Raw genomic sequence first — 23,859 nt, forward strand, 5'->3', positions numbered from 1 at the left:
TCGCTGAATTTTTCTGCTCAGTGCGTGAGCGCTCCCACCTCCAGCATTTTGGCTGTGTTGGTGTCAAAGTTTCCTTCCCTCCCCAGCAGCATGGAAGGGAAGAGGTAGGGATGGGGCATCAGCGGTGGTCCCAAGCGCTTGCTCTGCTGTGGTTTTGTGCCTTTTGGAGGTCGGGGCTTTATCAAGCACCCTATGGCAATGTTGCCATCGCTGGTGGTAACCAGCAAGCTTTTGGCAAGCTGCTGAAGTGCTGGTGTGCTCTGGAGGGGTTGTAGGGCTGTGGTGTGTTTGCATCCTGGGGCTGACCCCAGACATCCTTCCTACTGGTCCCAGGGGGCCATTTCATGGAGTACCCTGCAATGCAGTGCTGTATGTGGGCCGGTGTGGCTGCTCCAAAGGGACTGGGGACATTTTTAGTGGTGGCCAAAAGCAAGAGCAATTTGCAGCCATCCTGCCTGCAGCTGGGGGAAGTTGGAGTTGGACTCGGCAAACAGAATGTAGATAAAAATAGCCCAGTAATGGGCAAATTTGTGAATTAAATAAATTAAATTTGTTAATTAAACTCCCAATTGCTAAGTGAGGCTTCTTGGGAACTGTGACATGGGGATGCTGTGAGCTCTGTCCCTCCACGACTCCAGGGGTGTGTGGCTGAGCAGGGGTTGCCCTGGGGGTCTTTCCCTCTGTGGCTCAATCTCTCTGGAGCAGGATGTGCTGTCGGCATTAAAGCCCTTTCTACAGCGGTCCTTAATTTTTTGGGGGCTCAAGGCTTCTCACCCAGGACATCTCGGATCCAGGGTCACCCCACTGGCTTGTGGAGACCTTCCCTTGGGATGTGAGCAAGGGGGGAGGAAGGAAGCTGCAGGTGATGGGAGATCACATCTCCCTGCCTGCACTCTGTCCAGCTGCATCCTGCAAAAACCGCTGCCCGTCTCTGCCCCAGACCTCGGTGACCTCTGAGCTTGTGGCCGAGGTTACCGGGATAGGAGGTTACGCCCTGGTGTGACCGGGATGGGTTGTCATCCCTGATGGGGTGCTGCAAAATGGGTCTCCCGAGGATGACTCTGCTGTCTGCTCGGCCTGAGGCTCCCTCTGCTGTCCGTCTGTCTGTCCGTTTTTGTCTGCCCGGCTCTTGCTGACGGTCCGGCCTTGGACTGTGTGTGTGGGGGGCGTTGCTGAGCTGGGCTTGGGCAGGGTCCCCATCCCCTTTCAAAATGCAGTGGGGACAGCAACCCGGAGCTGCTTCTGGCGAGACCTCAGGACACAAGAATGGGAATGCAGCGCAAGCTGCAAGTCTGGTACATTCATGGCCAGGTTTGCTGTCCCTGGACAGCATCACGGGCTGCTTCCATGGCACAGAGGCACACATGGCCAGGTTGATTTGAACCCTGCTCATTCAGCTCCACTTTGGCCCCTGAAGAATAATGTTATTCTTTAACCACTGATGGGATGCTGCAGGTCTGAAATCTGGGTGACAGGCTTTTTTAAATCTTTTTTTCCTCTTTTTTTTTTTTCTCTTTATCCCTCCTTTTTTTCCTCTTCTTTTTTCTCTCGCTGCTCTCCTTTTCTGGTCTCTTTTTTAGTCTTCCCTTTCCCCCTTCCCTTTCCCCCTTCCCTTTCCCCCTTCCCTTTCCCCCTTCCCTTTCCCCCTTCCCTTTCCCCCTTCCCTTTCTCCCTTCCCTTTCCCCCTTCCCTTTCCCCCTTCCCTTTCCCCCTTCCCTTTCCCCCTTCCCTTTCCCCCTTCCCTTTCCCCCTTCCCTTTTCTCTCGCTTTTTATCTTTTTTCCATATTTTTCTCTCTTTTCCCCTCCCCCCCTTTTTTTTCTCAATTTTTTTCTCTCTCTTCTCCTTCCCCCCTCCCCCCTTTTCACCCCTCTCTTCTTTTCTTCTGGGACCATGCTGAGCCCTCAGTGAACAGGGCAGCTTCATCCCTCTTTTCCAATGGGACCAGCAGATGCTGGACAGCAGTGGGAAGACACATCCAGCCTGTTCAGGAGGGAATTGGGACCAGATTGAGGGTCCAATTTTGCTTTTATAGAAGTGCAAGGTCATGATGAGCTTCCAGCAGTATCCCCTGGAGCATGCAAAGTGCTTTTTGGAGCCTTTAGCTTAGAAGACACTAAAACAAGGGGTTTCCCCTGCTTTGCTGGCAAGCCAGCTGCCGTGGCTTCTCTTTGGGGAAATACTGCTCCAAAATATTTCACCGTCTGGTATGTTCCCTGTTCCTGCCTTGCCGCTTGGTTGGTGGCAGAGCTGGGCACTCTGGTTTGGGATACTTTAGTGCCACCTGTGCCACTGGGCCACCCTCCAAGTGCTTATTTTGGAAAATCTGGGTCCCTTATTTTGGGATGCCCCAGCCCTGGCTCCTTCCCCAGGAGCTGCCTTGGAGGTGTGCAGTGAAACGAATATCATTGACTTAACGAGGGCTGGCGGCGGCGGCCCTGCACACAGGAAGGTTCTGTGGGATTGCTGCTTTGCTCTGCTCTGCTATCATGAGCTGCCTAATCCCAGCAGAAGGAAGAAATGGGATTTTTTTCTGGCTGGGCATTGTATCTGCACATGCTTGGGGCACCCTATCATGGTGCCACTCCCAAAACCCTCCCTGCTGAGATGAGGAGGCTCATCGGGGCTCGTGATGCTCCCCCCTGGGTCTGGGAGCTGCCTTGGGGGGCTTGGATCACATCTCCACCGCAGGCTGGCACCCACCCCACTTATCTCCCTCAATTTGGGGGAGATGCTGTGGGAACGCAGAGCTTTTCCATCTATCCTCCCTATCAGTGGGAGAGGAACAGCAGTCACCAGCATTCCTCTCGGATGCACTGAGGACACAGGGGGGGTTGCCAGGCCGCCACACCCTTGCCCCAGGGAAGCAGAGCCGGGCACAGGAGGGTCCCGTCCGAACACGCTGGGGCGGGTTGGCAGGCTGGCTCCTTTCATCAGGTTGACAGGAGCACATGAGCTTCGGGGGGGCCGTATGGAAACTCTGACATACAGCTAAAAACGTGTCCTGCATTCGATTAGTTGTGGGCTGTTCCACAACACATGCCCTTAACAGCATCGGTCGTGGGGCAAGCCTATTAGCAATAGCATCCTTGCTGTGCCAGCTGCCACTTTAAGGGGAAAACTCATCCATTTATCTTAAAAAATAGTGTGGGGAATGTCACATAAAGCAAAATAGACATCTGAGCGTTTGTTTCAGTGCCTTTCCTGAATGGTTTTTAAACTGGAGTGTCAGGAGAGTTGCATCCCTTCCTGCTGCGTGTTGCAGGATCATGTTATTTGCAGACTGTGGCTTTCCTGGCCATGCAGCATCCCGGCTAGGGGGAGCCAAAATTGTCATCTCCCCATCAATGTCCCTTCTTGGGGACACTTTTTGAGCCACAAAGGTGACCTGCCCCGCATCGTGGCAAGAGCAGTGTGGTGGTGTGGTCCACATGTGTGCTACATCCCAGCAGGGGACTGGGGACTTAGTGGTCCCCAGGGATAATGGCTTGTTGTCTTCAGAGCTGGGCACTTTTGCGGTCTGGAAATAGGCCAGATAAGTAGATTTGGGGTGATTTTTTTTTGTAAGCTGGGGCACAAAGAGACTGAATTTTTGGGGGTGTGGGAGAGCACCAGTGCTGCCCAGGGGAGATTTTTTTATCCCAGGCTTCAGTAAAACTCTACTCAAGATTACAACTGCTCAGACCTCCTGGCTTCCAGACATTACTGGTGTGTGATGCTCGGGGAGGGGGCGGGGATCACAAGCACCTGGGGGGTCCTGGCCCTGTAACCAAGTTGGGAAAACTGCTCAAAAGCACTTGACTTTTGGGACTTGTTGTGTTTCCAGCCAGTGGAAATCTTGGAAATGTTTTCTGGAATTTTTTTCCTTCCTCATTCAGTTTTGCTCTGAGGTTATAACCTTTCCCCAAGACCTGTAGGGGAGGACACCTCTGCGTCCCACCGAAGCTGGGCATCCATAGGGTCACGTCCATGCATGACCCCCCATGTACAGCTCCCAATGCCAGTAATTTAACCAGAGCCACTGACCAGGGAAAGAGGATTTAGGATTTTCTGGGCAGGAAGGAGTTAAAAAGCTGGCAACAGCAGCTGTGACAGGGAACAGTGCTTGTCAGAGGGCTGGCTCAGCTCCCAGAGGTTTTGGGGGGTTCAGGGTGGGTCCCCAGCCCGGGTGGCAGGGTCCCCAGGGGGCTGTGCCGGGTGCAGGGAGGCTGGCGCTCGGGAGAGGAGGGTTTGGCAGGGCCGGCGGCGCGGCCACTCCTCCTGCTACGCTCTGGTTTGAAGGGTCGTTCTGGGGAGGAGAGTGAGATGTGAGTGCTCCGGGAATCTGGCCCTGGCAAAACTCCTGCCTCTTCGCTCCTTTTCTTCCTCCGGCCTCTCCATTTCGCTCTCTGAAGCAACGGGGCTTGTTTTCTCTTCCTAATGGCCCCGGCCCCACCTTGCTTGGAGTTTCTGCTCCTCCTGGCTTGCTGCTTCTCCTCCTCCGAAACTCAGCTCCTGGACTGGATTTTGGGCAGCACAAAGACCACGGGAAGCCCAGCAGCACCCGGCAAGGGAACGGCAGTGTCGGAGCCGCTCACCTCTGCGGTAGCTCCCACCGCCAGCGCGTCCTCAGGGACATGGGGTGTCCAGATGGTAGGCGATGTCACCACCCCACAGCGCCAGGAGCCGGATCCCAGTACAGCAACACCTGCAGGCAAGGGGACTGCGGCTGGAAACATCGAGCAGTGGGACAGGAATGCCACAGGGCTGGTGGACAGCACAGCACAGCCAAGTATCACCCCTCCCCACAGCTTGTTACCTGTCCCTGGCCAGGAATCGGCCAGCAGCTCCACCAAGGGCCCACAGATCCTGGAGACAGGGACTAACGAGGATCCGCAGCTCCAGGGGACAGGGACCCCTGCAGCGGTGGGGACATGGGTGTCCTTGCAGAGACCAGCAGGTCCCCGGCCAGGTAGTGCCCCTTTTCCTTTCTCACCAGGTGACGGTACCCGTAAGCAGGCAGTGCCACCCAGGGACCCCACGGCACAACTGCCCCGACATGGCCACAGAGCATCGCCTGCCCCATCGAACCTGTGGCACGGCACCAGCCACAGGGGGCTGGTGCTGGCCGGCATGAATGGGAGCCAGAGCCCTCCTTTGCCTAACAGGAGGGTGGCTAACAGTGTGGATCCTCCTCTTGCTGATACCTCTGGTCCTCTCGAGTTTGATTTACTAACCGCTGCTTCACAACTCTACAGTAGTAGCAGCACAGGGCTGATATCCTTCTTACCTGGATTGATGCCACCGGCCGGCCAATGCCTGCCCATCCCGACCCGCCTGCCCTTCTGCAGCATGCTGGGCACCAGCCATTTCAGATTACCAAATTATCTCCACCACGGCAACGAGGTGGAAATTTGGGCGGCTTTGCATGAGTGGGAGGGGCTGCTTGAATCGCAGTGCCATCGCTACGTGGAGTGGTTTCTCTGCTTGCTCCTTCTCCCTGGGTGTAGCGCCTCAGTCCCCGTAACCCCCCCGCCATGCCAGGGCTTCTGCGAGGCCGTCAGAGACTTGTGTTGGATGCATTTGGCTGGCGGGCGCCTGCCTCTGCCTTGTGATGCTCTCCCCGAGGAGGACGAAGGGTATTCTTGTGTCTTTATTAATGCTTCTGCAGGTAATGTGGCTGGGTGATGTCCCTGTGTTTCTGTGTGTGTCTCCCCCTCCCCAAACTCCCCTGGGTTTTTAGGCACCGAGGGATGCTTCTGCCTTGTCCCCATGGGAGGCTGCTGAGTCCAAAATCGCTTTCCATTCAACCTCAGCTCCTTCAGACAGGGACTACCACAGTGCACAAGAAAGGGATTTGGGGTGTCCATACCAGGACCGGAGTGCTTGCAGAGCTGTCAGCTCCCGCAGGGGCAGAAGGACCAAGACCCCGCAGCCACTCAACCGCAGCAGCATCTGGGGCCATGGCAGTGAGGAGACTTCAAGGTGACCTGTGACTGTGCCTGCATGCTCCCCTCTCCCAGAGAGGCCCTTTGCCGTAGGGTTAATGATTTACCCAACGGCTAATGTTTGATTCCCCCCTGCTTGGCAGGCAGGAGCGGTGACTTCGCCTCCAGCTTTGTCATTAGGTGGTTGTGACCCTTCCGTATGTCAGCCGGGGACTGAGTTGTGCCTCTTTGGCAGGGGGGTGAAAGGAAGGGAGCCCGGGGGGCAGGACTGATGCTTGGAGAAATGCACATGGGGGTGTAAGAGCAAGAACACAGTTTCAGATGAAAGCCGTAGTGGGAGCTTGCTGCTCCCCACGCCAAGCTCTCTGAATGAGGCTGTGTTCCTACGCCGGCCCCTTGCGCCCTCGGGTGATGGCCTGGGGCTGCTGACCAGGAGCAGCGAGACGCCGGCTGCCGTCAGAGGGCAATTAAGTGGGGGGCTGGCAGACAAGGTCACGCACATGGTCCCCTTGGTGTCAAAGCGACTCTGTTTGCTGGCAGACCCCAGGAAGTCGCAGCAGGATCATGGGGATGCTTGGGGGGAGGCATGTGCTCCTGGATTGGCAGTGTCGGGAATGGGTGGGGGGTGTGGGGACAGTGGTGCACCCTATGGAGTGACTTGAGGTGCTCCTGCATGCTGGGGGTCCCCTGTATCCCAGCTAGGATAGGATGCATGCAGCCATGCTCGCAGACCCGGATCCTGCCAGCCAGGAAGATCATGGCAGAGTGGGAAGGTGGCTTGGAGCATCGCTGGGGCCTTTCCAATGGCAACAGGAGCAAATGGCTAGGTCACTGTAGCCAGAAGCATCCCCACAGCCATCCTGTGCCAGCACCCATCCCGAAACTGCTGCAGCGTCAGCCATCTCTGGCTCTCCATGCTCCGTCGTGGGTGCTGCCATGCCACAGGAAGGAGGGAGTGCAGTATGTGGGCTCTGGGTGCCCTTTGGAAAAAGCAGGCATGGCCTGAAAGGTGTGGGGTTGGGAAGGGGCACTTGGCTTTTACAGGGGAGCAGCCATTTGAAAGGGGTCTCCCCTTACTCCCCCTCCTCCCCAGGTGCTCCCCAGGCCCCATCTGGCCTCACAGCCCTCGCCTCTGCCCTCTTTTCATATTGCACAGGGTAAAGACATGTCCCTGTTTGCTTTGGGAAGCGCTGGCACCCAGCTCCTACCCTGGCCTTGGGGGCGAGTGGCATGTTTGGAGAGGAGGGAGGATCCCAGAGCCGGCTGAAATGCCAAGGAGAGTGTGGTTGAAAACTGCATTGCTAACAAAAGCCTCTTTCAGCCTGTCCCCCATCATCCCGAGCCCCAGGGGCAGATGATGGCTTGTCTGGCTGTAAAAATTGAAGCACCCGCTCTTACACCCGTGCAGACCCCCGGGAGGAAGCTCTGGTTTCCTCTTCCCTTAAAGCTGCTGTGAATTTGGCTTCCTCCAGCCCAGGATAAGCTCCATTCCTGCATCCTGGTGTTTGTGGTTGGCTTGGCCACAGCCACCTGCTCCAGGGTGGCTGGCATGGCTGGGGATGTTGTGGCTGGGGATGGGACAGTGGGAGTGGGCTTGTGGGGTGTCTGAGCATGGGGTGTCTCAAGGGTAGGTGCCAGGCTGGGGCTCACTGCAAGTTCGGGGGAGCCCACCTCGCTCGCCCCATCACTTTTTGTTTCGGGCTGTGCACATCTGGGTGCAAAAGGATGCTGGTCTCAAAAGGATGCTTGGTTCTAGGATCCAGAGGTCCCTGTGGTCGGCAAGGCAGAAGCTGAGTCCTTCCCCTCCGAGTGGGCTGGGTATGCCCCAGGGGGAAGCCCAGTCCTGGTGCAGGGCAGATGAGGGGATTAGGGCTGGTGGGAGGGAGGCTTCGTCCCAACCAGGTTCTCGGTTTTGAGGTGCCAAGCTTGGGAGGGACTAGGGGCTTGGGGGAGCAGGGTAGGCATAGAGTAGTTTCGGAGCAGCAGGCTCAGGTGAAGATCAGTGGGTCTGGGGTCTGGCATAGAGAAAACTTGCCCCCAACTCTAATCAGTGGCATTTCTAACGTCCCCACTACCTGGGTTCCTGTTATGGGGCTGGCACTGACATTGGAGCTCGGCAGCAGGGGGGAGGCTGGGGATGCTCCGCATGCGCAGGTACCCCTAGGCTTTGGAAGATGCATTCAGGTTTTTATCTCCTCCCACCATTCAGAGAGGCGTATTTTCCTTCCAGGCTGGGCAAGGCTGGGTTGATTTCTCTCCCCCCCCCCCCCCCCCCCCTTTTTATTTTTTAAGAGCTCTTGAGGACAATGTCTTGCTCCAGAGAAGGGTGGAGGTTCCTGGCTGTTTTTCCCCTGCTCAACACACCTCTGATAACCCCCCATTGCTCATGTGAAACTCCAGGGATGGAGTTAGGGACACTGAATTTTCTAAGCTCCTGCTCCCGACTTGGAATGGGGCCGAAATCAGCACCACACATCTGTTTCTGGTGCAGAGGCCTCAGCCATTTCGGAGCTGAGGAGATTGGGTTTCCTCGCTCCTGGGAAACACAGAGTTAAGAAGCACCCGGCATGCTCAATCCCATCTGAGTTGGCACCTGCCCGAGCAGTTGACATAGGAGACGAGGAATCCAGCGCGCCCGGTGTGTGGGCGATGAGGATGTGCCTGCTGCCAAAACAACGGGAGCTGGCGTACAGAGGGCTGGCTCGCCCCAGCCAGATGTTCAGCTGCGTCGAGTAGGAGACACTGTCCCGAGCAGAACTCCCCCAAACGCCTTGAGAAAAAGGAGTCAGGGAAGGAGGCAAGATCATCTGGGAAGCTGAAGGAGTGCGCCAGTTCGAGCGCCATTCCCAGGCTGTTGCAAGGGGATGGCTCTGATTTATTCCCAGCTGGGGTGACCCCATTAGCGTGTCCCAGGATGACATGGAGGGTCACTGTGACCCCAGAGCGGATAAGGATGCAACAAACTGTGCTCTGTGGTTGTTCAGCATCCTGGTGCTCCAGCAGCATTCCCTGCTGCCTGCACAGGCATGTTGCTAACATAGGCAAGATCCCTTTGGTTTTATCCCATCTCAGGGATGTCCTGGCCGTGGTCGGAGGACCGGCAGCAGGGAATGGGTGGCATTTTGGAAGCCACATCCCAACTGTGCAGTGAGAGCAGCTCAAGGAGCATTGCTGCGTTGTAGGCCAACCTGCAGTGTGAAGGAAAATTCCAGGTCCTGGGAAGGGCGAGCAGAGGGAGCTGCTGAAAAGTGATGTTTGGGGGAGATATGGCCAGTGATGTCCCCCCCAGGCATCTTGCTGAGGGTGACCATCCTCACCAGGCTGGTTGTGACCATCCCCTTTCTCTTCTTCTTGCAGAGAACCTGAGCACTGAGGTCAGCCTCCTGGAGCTGATCGGAGACCCCCCGCCAGAGGAGATCCTCAAAATTTATGGCCCTGACAACAACCCTGGCTACGTCTTTGGCCCCAATGCTAACACAGGCCAGGTGGCCCGGTACCACCTGCCAAGCCCTTTCTACCGAGACTTTTCCCTCCTGTTCCACATTCAGCCCACCACCCCCCGTGCTGGCGTGCTCTTTGCCGTCACGGACTCCTCACAGAGCATCATCTATGTGGGCATCAAGCTGTCAGAGCTGCGGGCAGGCAAGCAGCAGATCATCTTCTACTACACAGAGCCAGGCTCACCAAGCTCATATGCAGCAGCCACCTTCACCGTGCCCACCTTGCTGAACCAGTGGACGCGCTTTGCCATCAGCGTGGAGGAGGACGAAGTTGTTCTCTACCTGGATTGTGAGGAGCGTGAGCGGGTCCGCTTCGAGCGCTCCCCAGATGAGATGGAGCTGGAAGATGGCTCTGGGCTCTTTGTTGCTCAGGCTGGAGGGGCCGACCCAGATAAATACCAGGTAAGGGTCACCCCAAGAGCATCTCCAAGAAGCCTGGGTGAGGCTGGAAGGACGTGACACCAGCCTGTGCCTGTTGAACCAACCTCTTTGCCCAGAAGACAAACCAGTGGCCATGCTCCATGTGTGTCCCTGGGAAAGGAGACATTTGAGATAGGCGGAAAGGTGGCTTGAGATGCCACCAACTTTATTGTCTTGGGTCTCACCAAAGCAAAGCTCTCAAAGCAGGCTGGCAGGAGGAGATGGGGTTGTGCTACAGCAGCCACCATTGCCTGTGCCTTTTCCAGCAAATGCATGGGGTCTCTTTGAATCTCCCTGTTGCTAAAAATACCCAACTCCATTGTTGAAGGAGCTGGTTTGGCTGGTAAAATCTCTCTCTTAGCTGGAAAAAATGCTTGGGCTGGAGCATATCTTTGTTGGCTGACGTTGGGTGGTATCTGCAGGAAGACTTTGGAGAGCAAGGGGAGAAGTTGATAGCTCAGCCCGTGATTTGAACATGACATGTTCTAGATAAGGTTTATGAAAAGTGTGGGGAAAATTCCCAGCTGACGTGGAAATCCCCCACGATGCTTGAGGAGAGGAAAGTTCAGGATTGCACTGCCAGTTTTTTTCCTGGGTTGAGCGTAGTTTGCCCAGCAACAGAGGCTCTACGGAGCGGAGCAACACTTTTCCTGGGAAGCTTTGCAAAGCATGTTTCTGAGCTTAAACATCATCTTTACTAATGAGCAGTGCTGCTGCGGTCCCAGTTAAATGGCTTCAGGCAGGGAAAGCTCCCTCAGGAAAGGGTTAATGATTGATGGGCTAGAGACCGGTTTGCACTGGGATTTGTTGGTCCCTTGAGGTTTCAAAAGCAACTTTTTGCTCTTGAACATGCTGGGAGGGCCAGGTCTTGGCCGTGGAGGAACTGCTCTCCCCAGCTGGAGAGGGTTTGGCACAATTTGGAAGGCAAAGCAACAGCCCAGAGCAGAGCAAAGCACTCCTGCCTTTCTAGCAGGTGATGTTCCCGAGCTTGCCAAACACCCGCTCTTGCTGCCCGCCCCCGGTTTTCCCGCGGGGAATAGCCAGCCATCGAGGGATGGAGACTGGCTGAGAGGGGAGCAGGGAGTGCAGGCTTGGATGTTTCCTTGGCATCTGACTGCCTCGTGGTATTTCCATCGCTGACCAGCCCTGACTTGTGTTATCTGGAACTAATGGGGCATCAAGCTGATTAAAACCTGGCCCTTGGTCAAGCTGCAAGATGAGCTGCTCACAGGCAGCTGGAGGGCTGCTGGTGGGGTCTCATCCAGGATCTATGCTTTTTCCAGAGTTGCCCTTGTGTCAACAGGATGAAACCTGGAGGGGCAAAGCCTGCAGGTAATGCAGAAGCCCCTGGGACAGCAGATATCAAGGGGGTTACTGTAAATGAGGTCTCATCCAGGGTCTAGCAGGAGGATTTGATTGCAGCTGGATGCACAAGACCTATGGTGCTGCTATCCCCTTTATTGGGGCAAGTGGGATGCAAAGGGCCCTCATAACCATCCCTCATGAGCATGGCTCGGTTCAGGGCTGGAGTTGAATTATTTCCAATGCCTCCAGCAAGCTCCAGGACCAGGAAGGCCAGGCTGGAGTGTTGCATTTATCAAAGCTTGGGCTTGCCGCTGGTGCTCAGTAGGAAGGAGAGGGATGGATTAGAGCTGGCTGTCACAAGGGCAAGCAGCTGGAGGAGGTGACAGCCCACCTGGGGGGCATTTGCTTGTGAGAGGGATTTATATTTTTTTAATTGTAGATATATAAATAAAGCTAATATATTTATAATGTTAAATTTATTTTATATCTATAATACAACATATTTATACTATTTATTACATTATATTTATATATTATATTTATAATATTTATAAAATTATAATGTCATAGCCAGCCTGGCTGAACTGCAGCTGCCCCTGATTTTTGTTTTCTTAAACCCATCATGTTTCCTGAGCGCAGCTCTCTTTCCTGGACATGGTGCGCTGTGCTTTCAAGTGAGCCCAAATATTATTTTAGGTGTCTTGCCCAGAGAAGAGACACTGAGTGGGAGGTATCTGCCCTCTCTGAGCTCGCTTCCCAGTGTGGTCCCCAGCACCTTCCCGCCAGAACCAAAGGGATGGGCATCATCTCATCCTGGCAGCATCTTGTACTGGCAGTATCTCTGTGTCCCATCCCAGCAGTGACCTGGACTGGGCTCTGAGATGCGCCGGGTGACCCCGCTCGCTGTGGGAGCTGTAAGGTTCAGGCTGGCACCCACACACCTCCCCAGTCGATATGGGGATGTTGCCCTCCCAGGCAGTGCAGGTAGCTGGGCTGTGGGGGTTTGTCTGGAGGCAGGATCCTTAGGAAGGAATTTCTGTCAGTTTCTTGTATAAACTAGTGTTTTGGATGTGCACAGTGCTTGCAAAACACAAATAATTGGTAAGGAAGTGCGGATTAACCTAAGACAAAATGGGGGCTGCAGTGAACTGGGACCTCCCAGCATCCCTTGCTTGGGGCAGAGAGGCTGTCTGCAGCTGGGGAGCACTCTGGAGAGGCGAAAGATGGGAAACAAGGAGCATGGCCAAAAATGTCCCTGAAAAACCATTGCTGGCTGGCTGGCCAGATCCTGGCCACTACCTCCACTCAGCCCGCCTGATCCCAGAGCTGGCAAGTGACTTTTTCCCATGGCTTTTCAAGCCATGCCAGTGGTGCTGGGCACTGAGGCTGCAAGGTTGAAATGTCACTGTGCTGGGTTATGCATAGATGCTCAGGTGGAGAGCGCTCTGTGCATCAGATGAAAGAGCCTGATGTACGTGGGGCACTTGAGGGACATAGTGGCTGTGTGACACAGCAAGTCACGTCATGCTGCAGGGTGGCTTGTGGCACACATCTGTCCATGGCACCCATCCGTCCGTGGCACCCGTCCATCTGTGGCAACCCTCTGCATGGTTTCCTTCCAGGGAGTGATTGCCGATTTGAAGCTGCAAGGGGACCCGCGGGCGGCTGAGCGCCAGTGCGAGGAAGAGGAGGATGACACTGAGGAGGTGAGCGCTGGCAGCCTGACCGGGAGAGGCTAGGGTGCTGTCGCCCCGTGCTCCTGGCTCACCCCTTTCCCCTTCTCCTCGAGCAAATGCAGGTCTCTGGTGATTTTGGCAGTGGGGCAGAAGGTGGACACCAACCCTCAGGGAAAGACAGGGTAAGTTGGTGCCCACAGGTGTTGCACTCAGTGGCAAGACCCCAAGATTTTAGGGATGAGGAGGGCTCCCAGGATGCCCGATGTGGTCCTGGCGCCTGCCCCTTTTGAGAGGGCACTGGGAAGTGAACGGCATCGTGGTGATCCCTTATTGTTGGCACAGGGTGCCCCGGGGCTGGTGGATGCTGTCCCGGTCACCTCTCCCCCCGTGGCAGCGGGTGGTGGGCCAAGGAGCGGTGGGGGCTCCCCGCAGCAAGCTGAGAGGACCAGAGCGGAGGAGACACTGCAGGTCTCCACAGGAGGTAATGCTGGCAGCAGCATCCCCTTCCCTGCCGTGCCGGCTGGCTCCAGGTCACACCAGTGGGGACATGGCAGAGTGGCCCTCCCTGAGTACAGCTGGGTCCCTTTTCCCTTCCTGCAGGCACCGGTTCCAAAGGCGAAAAGGGGGAGAAGGGCGAGCGTGGTCCGAAAGGGGACTCGGGGACTGGCAGCATCGTAGGGATGGGCAGTGTCAAAGGCGAAAAGGTGGGTGAGAGAGGGGATTCCAGGGGCTCAAGGATGCCACCAATGTGTCCCTGTTTGACACCCACTCCTCTTTGTTTCTGTCTTGCAGGGGGAAAAAGGAGAAGTGGGTGTTAAGGTGAGCATCACTGGGGAAGCCGGGGCAAAGCCATGTCTGCCAGGGCTGCCACCACTGGGGATGTGCCACACATCTCCATTTCCCTCTCCTCTCCAGGGCAGTGCTGGATTTGGCTACCCTGGCTCCAAGGGCCAGAAAGGGGAGCCAGGTGACCCTGGTCCCCCTGGGACCCTCTCACGGCACTCTGATGGCTCGGTGGTGGAGCAGGTCACTGGTCCCCCGGGGCCACCAGGGAAGGATGGAGCCCCCGGCAGGGACGGCGAACCTGTGAGTTGAGCCTCCCACCCCTCGGGTTTCACTTCTCCCTCCACCCCTGCCTGCTTGCCTGCCTGCGTGCCTGCACACTGACCTCTCCCCTCTCTGCCATCCCTAGGGTGATCCCGGCGAGGACGGCAAACCTGTAAGTGGGGGGGGGGGGTGATGGGTGCTGGTCACCCCCTTGCCTCTCCACCTACTGACCCCCCTCCGTTCCCATTTTCAGGGCGATATGGGGCCCCAGGGGTTCCCCGGGATGCCGGGGGAGCCTGGTCTGAAGGGGGAGAAGGTAAGTGCTGGTATCAGTGTGGGGGGATGGCACACGCTGCTGCCCCCCCTTCCTCTTGCTGATGGCTGGGCTACACTTGCAAACTGCACTCTCTCCTTTGTGCCAGGGTGACCCAGGCGTAGGGCCAAGGGGGCCCCCTGGACCGCCTGGTCCCCCAGGACCCCCAGGACCCTCATCCAAGCATGACAAGCTGGTGGGTGCCCCCTGGGATACAGGGATTTGGGTGAGAGGTATGGGGCCACGGAGGTGTGGGATGCTGCCGCCAGCCCCCAGGCAGCATCCCTGCACCACCGGGCATGCCAACCCTGGCTGTACATTCCTGACATCACCCTTGCGCTTCTCCCCCAGACCTTCATCGACATGGAGGGCTCTGGCTTTGCTGGTGACCTGGAGAGCCTGCGGGTGAGTGTGGTCCCCTCCTTTCAGCAGGGAGCTGGAGGGACACGCTCAGCCATTGTCCCCTCTTTCTCTTCTAGGGTCCACGAGGGCTGCCTGGTCCCCCGGGACCACCCGGCGTGCCTGGTTTGCCAGGGGAGCCGGGACGGTTTGGGATGAACCACACAGACCTGCTGGGACCGCCGGGGCTGCCAGGCAGGGACGGGACCCCAGGGTCCCCAGGGCCAGTGGTAGGTGTATGAGGTGGTTGAGGGGACCCATCTTGGGGCCACCCTGCAGCATTGGGGCTGTAACTGCTCCCTGTGGTGGTGGGGGTCTTGGTGCCCACCCACCCCATTGGGTTTCCCCACGCTGGAGCAAGCTCCTGGTCATCTTGCAGGGTCCTCAGGGTCCTCCTGGAAGAGATGGGGCAGCTGGGCCGCCAGGGCCCAAAGGAGAGCAGGTGAGTGTCCCATGTACCCCAGGAGCATGTCACAGCTCCCCCACAGGGCAGCTTGGTACCATTGGCGCATCCCCAGGAGGTCCCAGCTCCCTCTGTCCCTGGGCTGGGGACCATCAACCTGTTCCTGGAGCAGGGCAGCTTCTTCACACCCTCTTCTCCTTCATCCTCCTCCCTAGGGTGATGTGGGTGACCTTGGCCTCCCTGGTGCACCAGGACCCAAGGTACCATGCATGTGGCGGGTTTCTTGTTGAGGGGGGGAGGGGGGCATGGCATTTGCAACGCAGCCTGAAGGCAGGGACACTGCTTTGGTGCCACAGCTTGAGGGTGTGTGGAGCCACCGACCACCCCTGGGATGCTCACCAGGCTCCTGCCACCACATTCTTTGCTTTGCTCCAGGCACTGCTGCCTTAGGAAGTGGGCAGGATAGATAAGTGGTGTGTTTTAAGGCACAGAATAAGGTTTTCTTGGGGATTTTGGGTGCCCGCACCCCAGTGGAAAACACCCCATCTTCTGCACATCACTCTTCTGCCTGCCTGCTTGAGCTTCTTTCTGCCCCATGTTCCCAAGTGTGGAAGTATAGGCTTGCTGGGACGGGCACAATTACCCGTCCCAATTACAATCTTGGGGGCCAGGATGCCCTTTGGGATGACCCATCCACCCCAGCCTGAGCTGGGGGCAAGAGCCTCAAGAGTTAAAGTTTCTTAATGCTGCCAACATCGAGAGTGTAGATGGGGCGGCAGTGGGCATAAGGACTGATCCTGCTGCTCGGAGACCGTGCAAAGCACAAGGGTGCCTGAGAGCATCCCCACTCTGCTGTGCTCTACCACCACATTGGAGCTGGTGATGCATGCAAAAAAAATATCACATTTATGATTTTAGACGAGCCTCTGGTGGCCACCGTGCACATTACATGGGGACCTGGGGCCATGCAAGGACAGCTGGGACAAGGGAGGTTGGAGCTGGGCGATGCCCCATCCTGCAGAGCCCCTCTGTCCTGGAGATAGGAGCATCCGTGCCCTGTCCCAAGGGGTGGTTTGGGGATGCAGGAGGGGATGTGCCGCCTCCCACTTGCAGGCTCCAGGCAGGGACCATTCCCACCTCATCCCATCTGCCCCCTTTTTTTTCCCTGGAAACATTCAAGGTCAGGTTGGACTGGGGCTTTGAGCAACCTGATCTAGTTGAAGATGTCCCTGCTCATTGCAGGGGAGGGTGGACTAGATGACCTTTAAAGGTTCCTTCCAAACCAAACTGTTCTATGATTCTTGTCCCCTTTGCAGGGCAGCAAGGGAGAAACAGGACCAGCTGGAGCCCCAGGAGAAATGGGGTTAGCTGGACTTCCCGGGCCCATCGGACCCCGAGGGCAGCCAGGGCCCCCTGGTCCCCCAGGACCGCCGGGACTGGGCTACGAGGCTGGATTTGTAAGTGAGCACCCTTGTGATGGGGGGGGGGGGGGGGTAAACTGGAGCGGGGTGCAGATGTGGCTCAGGCCCTTCACCCCTCCCTTCCTAGGGTGACATGGAGGGCTCAGGGCTGCCGTTCGCTGCTGGCTCCCTTGGACCACCTGGACCAGAAGGACCACAGGTAGCTCCATTCTTGCTCCTTCCCTCCTCTCCATTCTGGGCTTCCTGGGGCATCCCCTGTCATCATGTCTCCTGCCATCACCCCATGCTTATGGCCTCCTTCTTGTTGCTTGCAGGGGGTGCCAGGACTGCCAGGGGTGAAGGTGAGGAGCCCTTCAAATGCCTTCCTCTCCCTTTGCTGAAGCCAGCTGGAGGAGGCTGGCTCCATCCTTGAAGGATGCCCATGGGCAACTGGTGGGGATGTTCCTGCTCTGACACCTTTTTTCTTGCAGGGGGAGGTCGGCAGCCCCGGGCAGCCTGGCTTGCCTGGACCAAAGGTAGGAATGCCAAGAGGTCAGGTTAGGCTGTGTGTGAGCCTCTGGGGTTGGTGGGGTGCTGGGGAGGACCCCTGTTCTCAACCTGGGGCTGTTGGGAGGATGGTCTGTATTGCATCTTGCCCTTTCCCACACCTTGTTGCAGGGAGATGCTGGTGTGCCTGGTGTGGACGGCCGCCCTGGGCTGGAGGGCTTCCCTGGACCGCAGGTAGGAGCATCAGCCCCTGCTTTCCAGCAGCTCCTCCCTCACTCCAGGCAGGGCACCCTTGCTCACTGCAGGGCCAGTTGCAGCAGCCAAAATCCATCCCCAGTAACCAAAATCTGCCTTCAGCAGTCAAAATCCTCCTCCCCAGTGCCTTAGGCTGTTCCCCTGCCTTGGGACCAAGCTCACTGTGTGCCAAGGGTGCCCACGCTGCTAAGGACTCCGTCCCCATCAGCTTGCCACTCTGCTCACCATCACCTCCACCCAAAAGCATCACACCCTGGCTCGCTGCCTGGACCCTGCAGGTCAGGGGTGGGGGGGAGTGAGGAAGCATGGCCTGAAAGGTTTTTCTGAGCTGCAGGCAGGAGGGGGTCTCCGCTTGTGAACCAGGGTCCAGCCACACGTGCTGCCAAGCGGGAAGCTCACCCCTGCCTGCTCCTCCTTCCAGGGACCCAAAGGTGACAGAGGCAGTCCCGGCGAGAAGGTAGGTGTCAGTGGGCTGGGGACAGGGACCGGACAGTGGTGGCCCCAGGGCTGACGGCTTATATCTTCCAGGGCGAGCGAGGCCAAGATGGTGTGGGGCTGCCTGGCCCCCCCGGTCCACCTGGTCCGCCCGGACAGGTTATCTCTGTCTCAAGCAAAGATGTAAGTGATGGCTCCTGGCTTCAATGCAGCTGGAGGCAGCTAAAATTGAGGTGGGAAGGGGCCTGCCCAGCATCCATTGTGCAGGGTGATCAAGGGAGATGTTTCCATGAGCTCTGACCTCTTCAGAGCAAAGACCAGGGTAAAAACCTCATTTTGTCTCTTTTTCCAGAAGTCTTTGGTGGCTTTGCCTGGTCCGGAGGTAGGTGCCCTGCTGCCACCCACACCCAACCCTCAGCAGTGCCGTCTGGGCACCTGGTTTCTTGGAAAGGGGGGGGGGGGGGGTTGCTCTTACAAGCATTTCTACTTCTTCCCACAGGGCAGACATGGTCATGCTGGCTTCCCGGTGAGTTAGAGGCACGGCTGGGGACTGCAGGGATGGCCCCGATGAAATCTCCGGGCGCGCTTTTGTGAAGTCTCTGGTTGCCAGTTCTGCTGCACTTTGCTGTAGTGGTGCTAGGGTGGTGGTGATGGAGGGGGTGTTTGGGGTCTGTCTTTGGTGGGTTGCAGCTGATGTGGGCTCTGTGCTCCTCCCTGCAGGGCCCAGTGGGACCGAAAGGAGACCGGGGGTCATCTGGTCCCCAGGGCTCCCCGGGGTTGAAGGTAACTGCTCCAGGCTACCTCTGTTCCATGGGGTGGTCACACTCCTGGTCCCCCATCCTGCCTGGCCAACCAGTCCCGGTGGTGATGCCAGCCCCACCATGGGAGGGAGCCTGGTCCCTCCATCTCCTCTCGTGCCTCCTCCTTTCTTGCAGGGAGAGAAGGGGGAGCCCGGCGTCATCATTAGCCCTGATGGGACTGTGGTCACTGCGCAGGTGAAAGGAGAAAAGGTGGGTGTGCTGCAGGAACGGGGGAGGCACGATCCCATTCAATGGTTGCCTGGTAGTTCCGGTGGTAACACCTTTTCCCTCTCCGCTGTCCACAGGGGGAGCCAGGGCTGCGGGGACCAATGGGACCCTCGGTAAGTCACCATCACCATCCTCCTCATATCTTATGGGGAGGGACGGGGCTGATCCAAGGCAGAGGGGGATGGGGGGGGTGCCCCTGCTCTGAGCATCCTCATCCTCATCTTCTCTCCCTTCCAGGGTCCCCAGGGACGAGCAGGGATGAAGGGAGAGATCGGCTTTCCGGGCAGACCTGTAAGACCTGCTACCAGTTTGTTTGTCCCCTCAGCTGTCGCCTCCTCCACCATGTCTCTGCACCCCCTTTGCACGTCTTGCACCCACTGAACCCCCAAACCCTATCATGTCCCTGAGGGGCGGGGTGATGCCAGGGTGTTGGAGGTGATGCTGGGGTGTTGGAGGTGACGCCAGGGTTTCAGTGGGCAGGGGGACAGGGATGAGGCTCATCTGTGTTGCTCATCCACAGGGACGTCCTGGCATGAATGGGCTGAAGGGCGAGAAGGGTGACCCTGCGGATGTCAGTAGCGTGCTGGGCTTGCGGGTGAGCAGTGCTGGTGGCCCCCCTGGGCTGCTGGCCCAGCAGAGTGAGGGGGACACACTGAATGTCTCATTGGGGACCCGAATCCCTTTGGGAAAGGGCATGTCTCCCTCTCTCAGTGACTGGTTGCCCCTTTGGGGCAGGGCACAGCCCCAGTGCTGCCCCATGGGGACTGTCCACTTTGCAGGACCCTGACGCATCTCTCCCCCTGCAGGGTCCCCCAGGACCTCCAGGGCCTCCTGGGCCCCCTGGGCCACCTGGCAGCATAGTCTACGACAGCAGCAATGTGAGTAACAACACAGTCACTGTGATAGGGGTGCTGAGGGCTGGTGACTGGGTCCCCCTGTGACCCCTGGCTGGCTGGAGGGGATGGAGGATGCTCTGGTGGCATCCTGGCCTAGGCTGGCACATGGGGCTGTCATCAGCATCATGTTAAAGGGGGCGTCCCTGAGGATGCTGTTGTCTCTGCAGCTGCTTCCTTTGCATCCCTGCAGGCCTTCAGTGACTCTGGCCATCCTGTGCTGCCAGCCTTCCCTGGTAAGGGGGTGTCCCTCTCCCAGCCCCCTCAGGGTGGTTCGGGGACCCCCAACAAGTGGGATTGGGGGAAGAGACCCCCTCTGTTAGAGCTGGGGCTGAGATGCTGCAGCGCTGAGATGGCATCTCTCTGATGTTCCCCACAGGTTTCCACCAGTTTCCAGGACAAAAGGGAGAGAAAGGAGATGCTGGAGCCCCAGGGCCCCCAGGTGGGTAACCGGTCCCTGCATGCAGAGGTGGGCAGGGGGTAGCTTGTACCCATCCTGGCTCTCCTTTCCCACCTCTCCCTCTCCACAGGCCACTTCCCCTACGACCTGAGCCGCTTTGGTACCAACCTGCAGGTAAGCCCTTTGCCCACCAACCGCAGCTTGTGGGGCTGGCACCCAGCACAATTTAGGGTACTGGGGTGTGCTCTGGCCGCTTACCTTAAAACTGTGCCATCCTGCAGGGTGACAAGGGGGAGGCAGGTCCCAAGGGTGAGAAGGGTGAGCCAGGCAGCACCCCACTCTATGGTCCCAGTGTCTCCGGGCTGCCAGGGCCTCCAGGGCCCCAGGGCTACCCTGGGCTGCCGGTGAGTACCCCAGGGCATGGGGGGTGAGGGGGCATGGTGGGGGCAGCATCCCCAGGTGCTTTGCTCCAGGGATGCTCTCTCGCACTGCCTAGGGTCCCAAGGGGGACAGTATCGTTGGGCCGCCAGGGCCTCCTGGACCTCAGGGCCCCCCTGGTATCGGATACGAGGGGCGGCAAGGACCCCCTGGCCCTCCCGGCCCCCCTGGTCAACCGTCCTTCCCAGGCCCGCACAGACAAGGTGAGTTCCTGTGCTCTCTGCATCCCTCCCTGTACCCCCCGCATCCCTCTCTACACCCCCTGCATCCCTCCCCATGCCCCATGCTGCAGCCCTCTCCATCTCACCCAGCTATCAGCATCCCTGGGCCCCCCGGGCCACCAGGACCCCCCGGACCACCAGGCACCAGCGGGATGTCCTTGGGGGTGAGTTGGGGCTCTGGAAGGGGTTGCCTGCAGGCTGGCCAGCTGAACCCTGAGCCCTCCGCTGTGCTGTGCTTGCAGCTGCGCACCCTGCCAACCTACCAGGCAATGCTGAGTGCCACACATGAGCTGCCCGAGGGTGGCCTCATCTTCCTGACCGACAGGCAAGAGCTCTATGTCCGCCTGCGCAGGGGCTTCCGCCGGGTGCTGGTGAGTGTTTGGAGGGGTCAGAGGGGGGACCCTGTCTTGGTTTGCACTGCCCGGCTCTGAGGGGATGCAGGCAGCGTCACTCTGGGGTTTCAGTGGCATCCTTTGGGGATGCTCAGGCATCCCTCCCATCCTTGCACAAGGAAGAGGAGAGAGGGGTGGCTGGGATCTGATGTGCCATGTATTTGCAGCTGGAGGAGCACACCCTGATACCCAGCTCGGCTCTGGTGAGTCCCCTGTCCCCCATCCCCATCTCCATCCATCTTTCCGCATCGCCATCCATCCGTCCCCATTGCATCACCATCCTCATCCTCATCCCCAGCCCCAACCAGCTCCATCCCTGCACAGCGCAGCATCAACCCTCAGCCTGTCTCTCCCTCCCTCCCCAGGACAATGAGGTGTATGACAAGCCCCCCAGTGTTCACTATGCTGGCCCCCAGCCTCGTGGACCCCTGCATCCCCTTCGCAACCACAGCCCACCACCCACCGCCCGACCCTGGCGCGGGGATGAGGTGGTGGCCAACCAGCACCGCCTGCCCGAGCAACCCCTGCTCCACCACCAGCATGAGCTCCTCAACAGCTACTACATCCACCGTCGGCCAGATCCAGCCCCTGTGGCCACCCACGTACACCAGGACTTCCAGCCTGCTGTGAGTGCCATGGGCTGGCTGAGGGGAGGTGATAAAGGTGGCCAAAGCTGTGTATCCCAAGCCCTTTTGTCCCCTCTTGGCAGCTTCACCTGGTGGCCCTGAATACCCCACTGAGCGGCGGCATGCGTGGCATCCGAGGCGCTGACTTCCAGTGCTTCCAGCAAGCTCGGCAGGTTGGGCTGGCTGGCACCTTCCGTGCCTTCCTCTCCTCCCGCCTGCAGGACCTCTACAGCATTGTACGCAGGGCCGACCGCTCCGCCGTGCCCATCGTCAACCTCCGGGTATATGTGTCCCCTTCCTGACACCCTATGAGCTCTGAGGGATGCAAAGCATCCCAAAGCCCCCATCCATCTGCACAGTAGTGACTGCAGAGCATCTGCTCCCTGTGGGCTACCAGGGCTTGGAGCTCCTGTGATACTCTCAGGGTGCAGACGGGGCTAACCCCATTCCTTTTTCTACCCCTGCACCAGGACGAAGTGCTCTTCAGTAACTGGGAAGCCCTATTCACGGGGAGCGGGGCCCCGCTGCAAGCTGGTGCCCGCATCTTCTCCTTCGATGGCCGGGATGTCCTGCAGGATGCGGGATGGTGAGCATGGGATTGAGTGATGGGGAAGGAGGGGAGATGTGGGTCTGGACTGTGGTGGGGATAGTGGCAGCCCCCCACCTTTCTCCTTTCCAGGCCACAGAAGAGCATTTGGCACGGCTCGGATGCCAAGGGCCGGCGCTTGCCCGAGAGCTACTGTGAGACATGGCGGACAGAGGAGCGTGCTGCCACCGGCCAGGCTTCCTCACTGGGCTCTGGCAAGCTGCTGGAGCAGGTGGCCAGCAGCTGCCAGCACACCTTTGTTGTCCTCTGCATCGAGAACAGCTTCATGACTGCCGCCAAAAAGTGACACCTCCCCCTCATCCCCTGGGTACCCCATGCCTCCCTGGGGAGGGTCGGGCCAGCCTGCACCCTGGCACCCCCATGGTCCTCAGCCACCCCATCTCCTGCTCTTGCCCCGCAGGATTTTCTTCTCCTCCCGTAAACCTGAAGCCAAAGAGTATCGCCATCGTCCCTGCCTTGGGTCGGCAGGGGCTCGTGTCCCACCTGGGGCAGGCAGCTGTGGTCTGGCTGCCTTCCTCCTCCTCCTCCTCCTCTTGCTCCACTTCTCTTCTAACCCCTAATATTTAACCACTTCAGCTTGCGTCCACCACCTGCTTGGATGCTCTTTCCAGGGTGGCTGGTCAGGAGGATGCTCAGCAGGGAGATTTCAGCGCTGCCACGTGGTATGCCCTCCTGGAAAGCCCACAGGGGTTTCTTTGAACCCCACCTCCCAGCCCCACACTGTCCTTGCCAGGAGCTTGAGGCCAGACCCAAATCCATGCTGCCGGGACCATGGGGTTTTCTCCAGCCAAAAGCCCAGCATCCCACCCAAGCAAGGGACCGTCCCATGGCAGTGCCAGGGCTCTCCCTTGATGGTCTCTGTCCTCCCAAGGTAAGAACCATACCACCCAGTCCCCCATCATCATCCTCACCTCCACCTCCCTGGCCAGCAGCTCATGAGCCCTGGGGCGTCTGCTGCCCCTTTACCCCCACTGTGCCCCTCATCCCGAGCACAGCTGCAGCCAGGCCAACATGGGGACTGGGGCGATGGGGTGGCCCCAACATGGGGACAGGCTTGCCCTTGGTGTGTGTTTACATGTTTGTGCGTGTTGAGCACACACGGTACCAAGGTACCGCCATCACCCCGCCTCCCTCTGCCACCTTTGCTGTGCTCTAAGGGCCAAGGCACAGCAAAGCTGGGTTGAATTGGTATGGACAAATCCAAGGTGCTAAAAAAAAAAGAAAGAAAAAAGATAAATCTGTAACTAGCTTTTTATTATTGTATGGAAATTATTACCATAAAAGCTGTGCGAGTCACACAGTCTCTATTTCTTACAGTCTACTGTATTTTGTATAATTAATGCAATTTGAAGCCTGTGGATCTTTATTTTTATTTGTCGATTGTGTCCGATAAACCATTTTCTGAAGGCACTGAATAAAAAAACATTTTCCTCTTGTAGCCTGGCTCCGCACGATGATGGGGAGCTAGTGGCCAGGAGACTGCTTGGACTCCATCCATATCCCTGCATGGTAGCTGGTGGTGGCAGCTGTGGGCATCCTGCCCCTGCTCTGGTTGTGTTTGTGGCTGGGGGGTGGGGGTACAGCCCCTGCCCCCAGGGAGCAGACAATGGGTCCTATAGGGTATGTCCTCAATGGGCTGGCACCAAGGACCTCCAGCAGGACAGAAGA

The 23,859-nt window shown here is 58.0% G+C and overlaps 1 protein-coding gene across 1 annotated transcript in view; it reads left to right on the forward strand.

Annotated features, from left to right (window-relative positions):
• The window catches only part of COL18A1 (collagen type XVIII alpha 1 chain), a gene marked incomplete at its 5' end in the record, with an annotated part of 42,966 nt that extends 20,486 nt beyond the window's left edge, over positions 1–22,480 (forward strand). The window contains 41 exons of the mRNA XM_082484011.1: positions 9,284–9,828; positions 12,774–12,857; positions 12,950–13,009; positions 13,170–13,308; positions 13,428–13,531; positions 13,620–13,646; positions 13,743–13,913; positions 14,020–14,046; positions 14,128–14,190; positions 14,297–14,383; positions 14,539–14,592; positions 14,667–14,816; positions 14,966–15,028; positions 15,205–15,249; positions 16,306–16,446; positions 16,538–16,609; positions 16,725–16,751; positions 16,881–16,925; positions 17,068–17,130; positions 17,573–17,608; positions 17,680–17,769; positions 17,939–17,968; positions 18,086–18,112; positions 18,307–18,369; positions 18,522–18,596; positions 18,692–18,727; positions 18,852–18,905; positions 19,135–19,209; positions 19,421–19,492; positions 19,701–19,743; positions 19,887–19,949; positions 20,038–20,081; positions 20,189–20,311; positions 20,404–20,548; positions 20,657–20,730; positions 20,809–20,937; positions 21,126–21,161; positions 21,324–21,584; positions 21,668–21,865; positions 22,055–22,170; positions 22,264–22,480. Coding sequence (XP_082340137.1) covers positions 9,284–9,828; positions 12,774–12,857; positions 12,950–13,009; positions 13,170–13,308; positions 13,428–13,531; positions 13,620–13,646; positions 13,743–13,913; positions 14,020–14,046; positions 14,128–14,190; positions 14,297–14,383; positions 14,539–14,592; positions 14,667–14,816; positions 14,966–15,028; positions 15,205–15,249; positions 16,306–16,446; positions 16,538–16,609; positions 16,725–16,751; positions 16,881–16,925; positions 17,068–17,130; positions 17,573–17,608; positions 17,680–17,769; positions 17,939–17,968; positions 18,086–18,112; positions 18,307–18,369; positions 18,522–18,596; positions 18,692–18,727; positions 18,852–18,905; positions 19,135–19,209; positions 19,421–19,492; positions 19,701–19,743; positions 19,887–19,949; positions 20,038–20,081; positions 20,189–20,311; positions 20,404–20,548; positions 20,657–20,730; positions 20,809–20,937; positions 21,126–21,161; positions 21,324–21,584; positions 21,668–21,865; positions 22,055–22,170; positions 22,264–22,477 — 3,971 coding nt within the window. The 3' untranslated portion in view covers positions 22,478–22,480. The remainder of the gene's footprint in view (positions 1–9,283; positions 9,829–12,773; positions 12,858–12,949; positions 13,010–13,169; positions 13,309–13,427; positions 13,532–13,619; positions 13,647–13,742; positions 13,914–14,019; positions 14,047–14,127; positions 14,191–14,296; positions 14,384–14,538; positions 14,593–14,666; positions 14,817–14,965; positions 15,029–15,204; positions 15,250–16,305; positions 16,447–16,537; positions 16,610–16,724; positions 16,752–16,880; positions 16,926–17,067; positions 17,131–17,572; positions 17,609–17,679; positions 17,770–17,938; positions 17,969–18,085; positions 18,113–18,306; positions 18,370–18,521; positions 18,597–18,691; positions 18,728–18,851; positions 18,906–19,134; positions 19,210–19,420; positions 19,493–19,700; positions 19,744–19,886; positions 19,950–20,037; positions 20,082–20,188; positions 20,312–20,403; positions 20,549–20,656; positions 20,731–20,808; positions 20,938–21,125; positions 21,162–21,323; positions 21,585–21,667; positions 21,866–22,054; positions 22,171–22,263) is intronic.
• Positions 22,481–23,859: the final 1,379 nt, after the last annotated feature.

The sequence above is a fragment of the Vanellus vanellus genome, assembly GCF_965231255.1.
Source record: "Vanellus vanellus genome assembly, chromosome: 5".
NCBI classification, from domain to species: Eukaryota; Metazoa; Chordata; class Aves; order Charadriiformes; family Charadriidae; genus Vanellus; species Vanellus vanellus.